We start from the raw sequence: 11,124 nt of genomic DNA, 5'->3' as shown, positions 1-11,124 counted from the left end.
AACAATACAAGACCACAACACCATTCTTTCAATTCTTTGCAAATGTAGTATGATGGTAGCTGGAAATCAAAAGGAATGTGATGTCAAAGGCACAGAAAGGGCTATTTTTGGGTGCCGCTTGTCCCGAATTCAGCACATCAAATCCGAATTTGGGTAGAAAAACATTAGAAACGAACACGTTATTTCCCGTGTGATTATGTTGTGATAAAATTAAATGAGCACAGATCTCTGTCCTTTCATATTGTATTTGATGACCGGATTGTTGAAAAAAAATATTGGTTTACAGAAAAGTGCCTTGAATTATTTATTTTTTTAGTTTATGTACATGTGTGAGTATTTTTGTGTGTAAGGAGTAAGTGAGGCTTTTAAGGCTCCTTTGTGGTAATTTGGCCAAAACAGTCATCAAGAAGCAATGTTAGTGAATTCAACAAGGCTGCTGGACTGAAACTAATCTTAGCTGTTTTGGACCGCAGAACGTTGTCCATTGCTCTGTTTAAAGATTAGCTTGCAGCAGCATTATTGATTTCATATGAGTAGATCAGCAAAAAGAAAATGAGATTTTAAAGGACCCGGACCCAAGAAGTATCACGATTGCTATATTTTATGCATACCTTCCTCTTTTTTCCATATCTGACTTCTCATTCACCCTAGGGAGTCTGGTAGTCCTTATAGTTTTCAATCACACATAGTTCACGTTCTGCTGATAGAGCGGGTGTGTTCTGCAAAATCTGACATCATGACTGCAAAGGCATAGTGTTTTGTTGTTGGCTCTTTGTTGCAATACATCACTTTCATATTGTTTATCAACACATTCATAGGGACAGATGGGAAGGAACACGCTAAAGAGTTTGAGTTTATGAGTCACAGAAATAATCTCTTTCATGTGTTTTAAATACATAGATGTCTTTATGACCAGTAAACTAAATTGTTAATGAAAGCAAGCTTAGAGAAATGACATATTTGTGGATGTTACATAACGAAAGATATTCCCAACACAAAAATCCCATCAACAAATATTTCACCTGTGAATCATTGTTATTTTTATTTTTTTGTGACTCTGTGTCTATTTTTCTATGTGCTGACATCTCAGGATCTGTTAATGTTATAATGTAGTCAAAGTAGTATAAGGACTCTAAAAACTGAGAATGCTGTTCCAGCACACCCCATGCTCTGAAACTCAGCCCTTTAGTCTACTCTACAGGAGCAGTGGATAGTGTTGAACTCATTTCATTGTTTTCTGAGAATTGCAGAGAGTCGACCTTATGGCTGAGGGCTGAGCTATATAAGTGACGGACAAAGACCTGGACTGCACATTCACCCTCTCTCTCTTTCTCACTCTAACTATTTAGCTACTGCTCCCTAAACACATCACAGAAACAAGCAGAAGTAAAAGAACTGTCAATTTCACCAAGAAACTTTTGCTTTGGTAAGGTATCATTCTCAGCTATGTTTTTCTTTCTTTACTGCAACCATTTTTGTGGATTTGGATTTGGACGCTTTCTAATTGTCTCCTGCAAGATGTCGTTTCTTCATTATTGATTTTGATTTTCAAAGGTTGTATGGATTTTTAGCATTTGTTGAACCCTACTGGATATTCTTGGCTAACATATTTTAAGAATTTCATCCTCTTTCTCTTTGGCACTGTGCAAATTGACTGTGTATTGTTAAATATTTTTTGCTATGACACCATGGAGTAAAAATTGTACAGTTTATGGTGGGGGTTTCTTTTGTACATATGGATTTTGTGTAGTTAGGTCTGAGTTTTCTGGCAGAATGTTAAAAAAGCTGTGCATTCCCTTGACACACAGTGATGGCTCTCACAGATGTGATATTTGAGAGCAGCTAAAAAGTACTTAAGCTTTGTTTCTACAGCTAGTTTGTCTTTTCACAAGAACTGTACCTTAATATTATTTAAGCCTTCCAAATGTCAGAGTTAAGTCTCTTTAAAAGATAATGATTTTAAATGCACACCAATTTTAGAATTTGTCTCTGGTCAGTTTTAATCTTGAAAGGTTGCTATGAGTTCATAGCCAGCTGAACAAAGACAAATGGAAGGGATTCCTGGGGTTTCCTGTTTGATTTCATGAAATAAAAACAATGTGGTCAATTTCACTTCAAAAAAGAAAAGAAAAAAATACTTTTTTTTCTCTCTCTCTCTGATCAGCACAGAATCTGTGGCTGGACTATTTTTAGTGTGGAGCTGTGTAAGAGGACCATTACCAGAGATCAGAGGTCATTAAAAGAGAGCCAGGATGGGCTGCCTCTCAATATGGACCTTTCACCTATTTCTGATGGCAATTACAGGCACCTTTGCACAAGGTTTGTTTGGCATAACCCCTTTGAACATTACAACAACATGAACAAACCATCATTTTATTAGCACTTTTCACACTAGATTGTTAATGCAAGTTGTAATGCAGCTGTCTGGCATCTCATTCTTTTCTCATGGAAGAGGCTGAAAATTTCCCCACGATATTGACAACTGGCTCTCAGCAAACCCATTACTGAAGAAAAGGCAACCATTGTTCTAGTGTCCCCAATAAATCTAGAAGCTGGGGTATTTTGCAAGCCAGCAGCTAGCAAACCACCTGTCAGCAATTAGTCATAGTGTGTTACAGAACCACAAGTGGAAATCATGTTTAACTCTGACGTAAGAAAAAAAAGCACAGGCTACTTAATCTGGAGTAATTTGGTGGAAATCACATGAAAATGAAGTGTTGCACAGATGGAAGACAACATGCAGCATAACAGATGCACTTAGAAATATGTTTGAAATTATGTACACTCAGTTGAGATGAAGACTCCAGACATATCCGTGTTCAAATAAAAGCTATTTATTTTACATGACAGAGCTGGGCTGCCTCATGGGGGCCGCCGTGCTTAGATCACATGAACAGCCAGATACTGCTCACTTCATCTTGATATTCCCTGTGTTATTGGACAGTTTCACTATCAGAATAAAATAATCATGACTGACTGCGAAAAGCGCATTTCTACAATGGCATCAGTAACTGAGAACTTCTGTTTTTGTGTGATGCTGCATCTATGCCGCTAGGTGTGAATGCAACAAACTTACCGAGTGCCCCTTGAAATGCTCCATTATGCCATAAATAAGCCATGACAATAAGCCTTTATTAACCTAAAATACACAAAATTCTCTACAATTTCCCTACATCAAAGTAATCCCTATATTAAACCAATTTTTAACCCGCAAGAGTAGACTATATCTTCTTTTAACAGACTAGTAAAACAGTGTTTTCTAGAGACTGCAGACTTTCTGTAATTGGCAAGATAAAACTGGTAGGATTCTGAAAGAAAAGCAGATTAAGAACAGTTGTTTCCTCCTCAGGGACATGGAAAAGCATCAGTGGAAGTTCAGGGAGACCAAACCCAGATGAGGGTAGGTTTGTATGCATGTCTGACAACACAGCTATTGTAACATTTAAAAAGGTGATCCAAACTCTCTTGTAAGTCAATCATTTTAAGGTCATAGAGCTTGGCATTTAAAATCATCAAAAACTCTCCTTGTCACCAGATGACTATGAGTGGACCACGTGGTTCAATGTAGACCACCCTGGAGGGAAAGGAGACTATGAGAAGCTGAATGTCATTCATTTCTATTATCGAGCCCGTGTGTGTGAGATTCCTCGAGCTCTAGAAGCACGCACTACCGAATGGATCCCAGCTCGCAGCACTGGGGAAAGAGTACATGCTGACCCAGCTGTGGGTTTCTGGTGTATCAATTCTGAACAGCCTGTTGGAAAGAACTGCTCAAACTATGCTGTACGCTTCCTGTGTCCAAAAGGTAAGTAAATGAGACCAAATAAGCAACAAGTAAAACATGTTGAAACCTGTGCAGTGGTTTTGGGGAATAATCCTTCAAGTAATCTTTTATTTATACCCAAATACCCTCCTCCAAAGCTCAGAGTTTGCTAATGCATTTCATTGTGCACTTTTTTTTTTGGGAGGCTCTGATAATGATTGAGCTAATTAGGCATGCAAAAGGTGCATTTGTTGTTTGATAACTGCAGAATTAATTTCTCAAAAGTATAATCCACATATGTTTTGAATTCAGCATAAGCAAAGAAATCCCTCTCTCCATTCAGACAATCCATCAAACATTGAAGTGATATGGAGTCCATGGTCAGACTGGAGTCCGTGTCCAGCTCACTGCGATCAGGTGGCAATTCAGCATCGCTCTAGAACCTGCAAATCCATTTCCAAGCAATGCAATGGCCAAGCTGTAGAAGCCAGGTCATGCCAAGGGCCACCTTGCCCCGGTAACAAATCTGCTCAGTTTCCAAAAGATTAAAAACGAAGAGTAATTTTCTAGCCAATAACTAAAGTATAAAATCTCTCTCCCTTTGCTTCCTCAGGCTGTAATCTGCAGTGTGTGATGGGCAGGGTAAACGCTGAGTGTGATGGCTGTATGTGTCAGGATCATACAGTGCTTGGATCAGTCCGTAGTGCGGGGGGTCTCCCTGCACCAGGAGCTGCCGTCCTCCGTGCTGGTCCAAGCCCTAAACTCTATACCATTACTGATCACAATGGGCATTTCCAAATCCCTGGAATCTGCCCAGATGGCAACACTACTTTGATGATCAAGCTGCATAATCACACTCCATACAAAGTCATTGTGCCGCAAAGCAGCGAACGTACCTCCATCCTCATTTTGAAGCTAGAGCGAGCAAGTAATGATGCTTTTAATTACTGTGAAGACATTTGCCGAATGCCTTAGCATTTTTTACAAAATTATCAAGACTACACACATTGGCTACATTCACACAGAAGCAAAGTGAAACAGGACTGACAATGTAATGTGCTAAATACAGTTATGCTCTTACACATTTTGGTTATCAACAAGAGTGACATCCACGTTCTATAAACAAAGAAATTACCTTACATTTTACAGAATAACAAACAAAAATCTTTCCTCATTAAAAAGTTTTTACCATTAAAAATAGTATTTAAAAAAAATCATGTACACTCTCTTGAGTTGTAGAATACAATCATATCAGTAGCCTAAGGAAGGGGATTTATTTGCATCATGCTGGTTTGCGTCATGGGGGCCGCCATCTTTAGATCACATGACCAGCTTAATACTACTCATTTAAGGCGTGTTTGACTTCATGCTGCGCTGCACAGACCAATCAGCGCTTGACTTGAAGCAGTGCATGCCGGTTATAAATTTAGTTTGACTTAGTCTGCGCCACCGCCGCACCACATTGACCATCAAACGTATGCCATCAAAGTGCCGTGAGAGCGAGTCGAGACCAACTGCCTGGCTCAGCAGTTGCAGGTGTTCCAAAGCAGCTGCACAAGCTCTGATGACAACACAGCTTATTCATAATTGGCTAGACTCTCCGATGACATGTGTTTTGTTTATTCTAACACCTTCAGGTCCACTGAACTCTCACAAATCAGTGTTCTTGTAACAATACATCATGTTTATATCATGTTTATCATAGTAATATATTTATTCATAAAAAACAATTAAAATGATACAAAATATTGACACCTTTATTGGTATTAAAATAATATAGGCTTATTTTGAACTTTCTTCTTGTACACAAAGGCACTGTATTAAGCAGCATGTGCCCTATTCAAAAGAATGGTGTTTCTGATTATTATATGTAAATTTGAAGTTGTCTATTTGAATGTGTTGTCTATTTGAATTTCTATCGTATCCACTTCGTCTGCAATAAAGCAAGCAAACCTCGCGTAAACTACCATGACTGATGAAGGTTCTGCACACGATGGAAAGGGCAAAGTGTCTGGCCTAATGGCTCTCTTTTCAATTCGTCCCCCGACTGCAACCGGAAAGTCTCACCGATCAGTAAATCAAGGCTCAGTTGAAGTCAAATGCACCGAATATCTTGGTAACCACACACCCCCCCCCCCCCATTATCTATTTAAGAGTCACGCCTGCTGGTAAATATGTTTGTCAATTCCATATATTTAATGTGTGAATGAAGCCAAGATGACTACTTCCATACAAACAACTGCAACAGCCAAATCCAACCTTCTGAAGAGCTCATGTTGGCAAAGTAAATACTCTATTGAAATGTAACAAAATCCTTAGTAAATGCAATATTACTAACTGTGTTCCTCAGAAAAATTGTATGTTCTGAAAAACCCTGAGAACAAGGCCAGAAGGGAAGGTCAAACAGCTGTCTTCTGTTGCAAGGTTGATGGCTCACCTGAACCAGACCACTATGAATGGTAAGCTTAAGACTCTATGGCTGTAAACTCAACTCTTTGACAAGAATTGATGCTTACTATGCAGTTTCAGCGGATTACAATCAATCTTTCCTTTCTGATGACATTAAACAACAATGCGTAGAGAATCACAGAAAGCCACTTTGACTTAAAACCTCAATCTCTTGTACTTCTTCTAATTAATATGACCGGTTTATATGAGGACAGCTTAAAGTTAACATGAGGTGATTTTCTTAACACATTCTGTTACACAGCATGACAACAATAAATTATCATGAACAAGAAAACAATATTAGTCAATGGTGTCCATCTTCAGGTTCCACAATGGTACTCTGCTGAACAGGAGACAAAATCAGTATGACGAGACATTGGTTTTGAAGAATCTCAGTTTGGACCAGATGGGAGAATACTATTGCAGAGCCAGTAATGAGAATGGAGCCATAAAATCCAAACCAGCCACATTAAAAGTTATCGGTGTGTTCTTTCATTCTGCAAGCAACAAACACTTAATATTATCCTAACATTTACCTGACAAATTACTGTACAAATAGTGTGATATGTAGTCATAATCTGTTTTCCTTCCATCTATTTCCATATTAAGGACAAAATGAGCCATCATGCAATGCTAAGCCTGATCCCCACCTAATCCAGCTTCCACATGACTGCTTTCAAAAAGAGACTAACTCATTCTACTACGATGTGGGTAGATGTCCTATATCCACATGCACTGGGAAGCTGGATAATGGCATCAGATGCAAAGATTCAGTGTCCTACTGCTGTGGAATTTCAAACATGGAGGAAAAAGAAATTCAATGTCAGGGTTATCAGTTACCCATCATGGTAGTAGCTCAGTGTGGTTGCAAAACATGTGTGGGAACCAAAGCTATTGTTCGTGGACGTGCTATTGCAGCAGACACTGGTGAGCCCATGAGGTTTGGACATATCTACATGGATGGCTCAAGAGTAAGCCGAACTGGATACAAAGGCATGTTTTCAATCCAGGTACCAACAGACACAGAGCGTCTGGTCATCACATTTGTGGACAACATGCAGAAGTTTGTGAACACTACCAAAGTACTACCATTCAATACCAAAGGTGGAGCTGTGTACCATGAGATCAAGCTATTGAGGAAAAAGCCAGCTGTGACCATTAGCTCAAGAGAGACTAACAAGCTAGACCTTGGTGAGGTTGAGGGCCAGGACCCTATTGCTGAGATTGAGATCCCACCCAACACATTCTATAAAGAAAATGGAGAGGTATTTATGGGGAATGTCAAGGCCAGTGTGACTTTCCTGGACCCCAGGGATGTATCAACAGCAGCAGCTGCCCAGAGTGACCTCAGCTTCATCGGTGATGAAGGTGATACTCTGCCCTTGAGGACTTATGGAATGTTCTCTGTAGACTTCAGGGATGAGGAAGGAGGGGAGCCACTCAATGCTGGTGAGGTGAAAGTGCGTCTCGATGCAGCACAAGTGAAGATGCCTGAGCACTTAAAGACTATGAAGTTGTGGTCCCTTAATCCTGATACTGGATTGTGGGAGGAGGAGGGGCAATTCCATGCTGAGAAACAGCAACGAGGAAAAAGAGAGGAGAGGACCTTCCTTATAGGTAATATGGAAATCCGTGAGAGGCGACTGTTTAACTTGGATGTACCCGAGAACAGGAGATGTTATGTGAAAGTGAGAGCTTTCCGCAGTGAACGATTTATGCCGAGTGAGCAAACTGAAGGAGTTGTTGTGACTTTAATAAATATGGAGCCCACACCAGGGTTTTCAACTAACCCTCGGGCTTGGGGTAGATTTGACAGTGTCATCACTGGTCCAAATGGTGCATGCCTTCCAGCCTTCTGTGATGAACAAAAAGCAGATGCATACACAGCTTATGTCATGGCCAACCTTGGGGGAGAAGAGCTTGAGGCAGTAGCATCATCTCCAAAGTTGAATCCGAACAGCATTGGTGTCCCGCAACCCTATTTGAATAAACTTAACTATAAACGCACAGACCATGATGATCCCAGAATGAAAAAGACAGCATTCAGCATGAATGTGGCCAAACCCAGGACAAATGCAGCTGAGGAAGCCAATGGTCCAGTTTACTCATATGACAAACTTAAAGAGTGTGAGGAAGCTCCATTCAGCGCAGCTCACTTCCGTTTCTCAAGAGTCGAGGGAGATCGCTATGATTACAACACAGTGCCTTTCAATGAGGATGATCCAATGAGCTGGACGGAAGACTACTTGAGTTGGTGGCCAAAGCCCATGGAATACAGGGCTTGCTATATTAAAGTCAAATTCAACAGTGCCCATGAGCTCAATGTTCGTTCTCGCAATATGGGGGGTACCCACCCAAAAACTGTTGGCCAACTGTATGGTATACGTGACAACCGAAGCATCCGAGACAGGGACCAATCAACCATTTCTGCAGTGTGTCTGGAATTTAAGTGCAGTGGGATGCTCTACGACCAGAACCGAGTGGATCGCACTCTTGTAAAGGTAATTCCTCAGGGCAGCTGCAAGAGAGACAGTGTAAATAGTATGCTACAGGAATATTTGGTAAATCATCTCCCATTGGCTGTCAACAATGACACAAATGAGTTCACTATGCTTGCTCCTCTGGACCCACTGGGCCACAACTATGGTATCTATACAGTGACTGACCAAGACCCCCGCACAGCCAAAGAAATTGCGCTTGGCCGTTGCTTTGATGGTACATCAGATGGTACCTCCCGAGTCATGAAGAGCAATGAGGGTGTGGCACTGACATTCATCTGTGGTGATAAAGAAGTCAATAGGCAGAGTATGTTCCAGCAGATGCAGAACTCACTGGGGCAGGCCACAGCTGGAAGTGCACGGCAGGGACAAGGAAACAGGAGACAGAGAGGAGGCTCAACAGCACCTCGCAGTAGGAAGAGGAGTACTCGTTATTCCTACACACGTGCCCAGACCGTTGGCTGACATCCCAAGCAGAACTTAACCCTATATGAGGCAAAACAGACCCATTTCCAATGGGGGCTGCTCTTATAGGAGTTTTTATCAAGTTCAGTTCCAAGTTACTGAATTTAAGCCATTTCAGAACCAGAAGGAAGTGAGGAAAGTACAGATGTACTTGTATATGGCTGGGGTAAAGTCCAGTGAATCACAGTCATTTAGGATGGCTGATAATGATGTACACTGGCAAACAATATTACACATTTCATGAATTGCATAGCAAATACTTTTTACAATTAACTTCACAATTTTTACCCCATTAAAACCTAACAAAAACATTACAAAAATTACTATATTTTAGAAATAGCAACTCCAGAGGAAACTGCGCTTCATATAAGCTTTCTTTTATGCATTTTTATTCACTTGTACTGTGGCAAATATTTTATTACTTGAAACTGTAAATATAGAATATTTATTGCATTCTTCAGAGTACCAAAGACAAAGCAGTTAGACAACCCTCTTCCACCCAACCAAACATGTGCCATTTATCATGCACTAATTTGAAAATCTCTGAAGCTGTCCAAACTCTAAAAATATACCAAGTGATTGTTTAAAACCAATGACTTTATTAAATTAAATTCTTAAAAAATAAAAATAAAAAACACTGCCCTTGAGTCTTTGTATTATGACTTCAATTTTAATCATTTTGTGAGATGATTCTCTCCAAAGTTTAGAAAAATATTTTTATGAATAAGCTTGCATTTCATTTTACTTCATACATGCCTGTAGAAGCTATTGTAAAGAGAGAAAAGGTCAAACTAAAACAAGCCCCATCTATCTGTTACTTTAGCAAGTAATCATTAAAATCTTCCACCAAGAGCTAACATACTTTTGGTAACAGTTACAATGAACTAACAATAAACAAAGCTTTTAAAGCATTTATTAATTATACTACATATGTTTACTAATAAATTCTTATCATAAAACACTGCATATATTAAAGGGTTTAGTCAACCAAAAAATTAAATTCTCATGATTTAAGATGTCTATGACTTTCTTCTACAGAACACAAAAAGAGATTTTTAGAAGAATATCTCAGCTCTGTAGGTCCATACAATGCAAGTGAATGGTGATCAGATGTCGGCTGCATCCGAAAACATAGGCAGCTGACTTGCTAATCAGTTAATGGCTTAACCGACAGTGTTTATGAATGAATGGAACACTTAGGAAACTGGTCTTGCAACAGTTTGAAAATCACCTTTTTTTCATTAAAAGGTATACAGCCTCCGAAAGGAACATTTTCCAGTTTTTGGATAGTCAGCATAATCCATCAGACAACAGTGGTTTAATCAATGTCTTCTGAAGCAATCCAGTTGGTTTTGGGTGAGAACAGACCAAAATGTAACTCCTTTTTCACTGTACATCATGACAGCATGATTTACAGTGAAATCTTGGTGATCATGATTTCAAGCTTGATTACACTTCCTTTAGCTCCATCTAGCGTTCTGTGCATGCGTCAAGCACTAGTAAGTGCAATAGAGTTTTAAATCATGATTGTGCCAAGAGACTGCTGTCAAGATGCACAGTGGAAAAGGAGTTATATTTTGGTCTGTTTTTACCCAAAATCAACTGGAGCGCTTCAGAAAACATTGATTAAACCAGTGGAGTCGTATGGATTACTTTTAGGCTGACTTCATCTCCTTTTAGGAGCTTCAAAAGGCCTGATCACTATTCACTTGCACTCTATGGACCTACAGAGCTTAGATATTCTTCTAAAAACTCTGTGTTCGGCAGAAGTGATACATACACATCTGGGATGGCATGAGGTGGATGAGTAAATGATGAGAATTTTCATTTTTGTGTGAACTAACCCTTTAACATTGGCTAATGCATTATACTGCACACTATCATGAACAAACAATGACCAATAGTGTATTTATAAATTAACATTAACCAAGACTACTAAATGCAGTCAAA

General features: G+C 39.6%; 1 protein-coding gene across 2 annotated transcripts; it reads left to right on the top strand.

The window, feature by feature from the left end:
• Positions 1–1,119: 1,119 nt before the first annotated feature.
• Positions 1,120–9,814, top strand: LOC127413760 (cartilage intermediate layer protein 1-like). 2 transcript variants are annotated; one of them, XM_051651196.1, is made up of 9 exons: positions 1,120–1,426; positions 2,170–2,319; positions 3,350–3,400; positions 3,536–3,805; positions 4,107–4,280; positions 4,377–4,691; positions 6,114–6,222; positions 6,536–6,693; positions 6,821–9,814. In XM_051651196.1, the coding sequence occupies exons 2-9, from the start codon at positions 2,253–2,255 to the stop codon at positions 9,172–9,174; spliced, it is 3,498 nt and encodes a 1,165-aa protein (XP_051507156.1). In that variant the 5' UTR covers positions 1,120–1,426; positions 2,170–2,252; the 3' UTR covers positions 9,175–9,814. The 2 variants fall into 2 exon arrangements, with proteins under 2 accessions (XP_051507156.1, XP_051507149.1); XM_051651189.1 differs by having other exon boundaries at positions 2,165–2,319.
• Positions 9,815–11,124: the final 1,310 nt, after the last annotated feature.

Source organism: Myxocyprinus asiaticus, chromosome 2 (assembly GCF_019703515.2).
Source record: "Myxocyprinus asiaticus isolate MX2 ecotype Aquarium Trade chromosome 2, UBuf_Myxa_2, whole genome shotgun sequence".
In the NCBI taxonomy this organism is placed as follows: Eukaryota; Metazoa; Chordata; class Actinopteri; order Cypriniformes; family Catostomidae; genus Myxocyprinus; species Myxocyprinus asiaticus.
This window is presented reverse-complemented; position numbering and strand designations above follow the sequence as displayed.

Bases quoted from the DNA above. Each gene is read 5' to 3' on its own strand.
- LOC127413760 (XM_051651196.1), top strand. From the start codon at position 2,253: ATGGGCTGCCTCTCAATATGGACCTTTCACCTATTTCTGATGGCAATT. The intron at 4,281-4,376 runs GTAACAAATCTG...TTGCTTCCTCAG, and splicing joins CCAAGGGCCACCTTGCCCCG to GCTGTAATCTGCAGTGTGTG. The intron at 6,694-6,820 runs GTGTGTTCTTTC...TTCCATATTAAG, and splicing joins AGCCACATTAAAAGTTATCG to GACAAAATGAGCCATCATGC.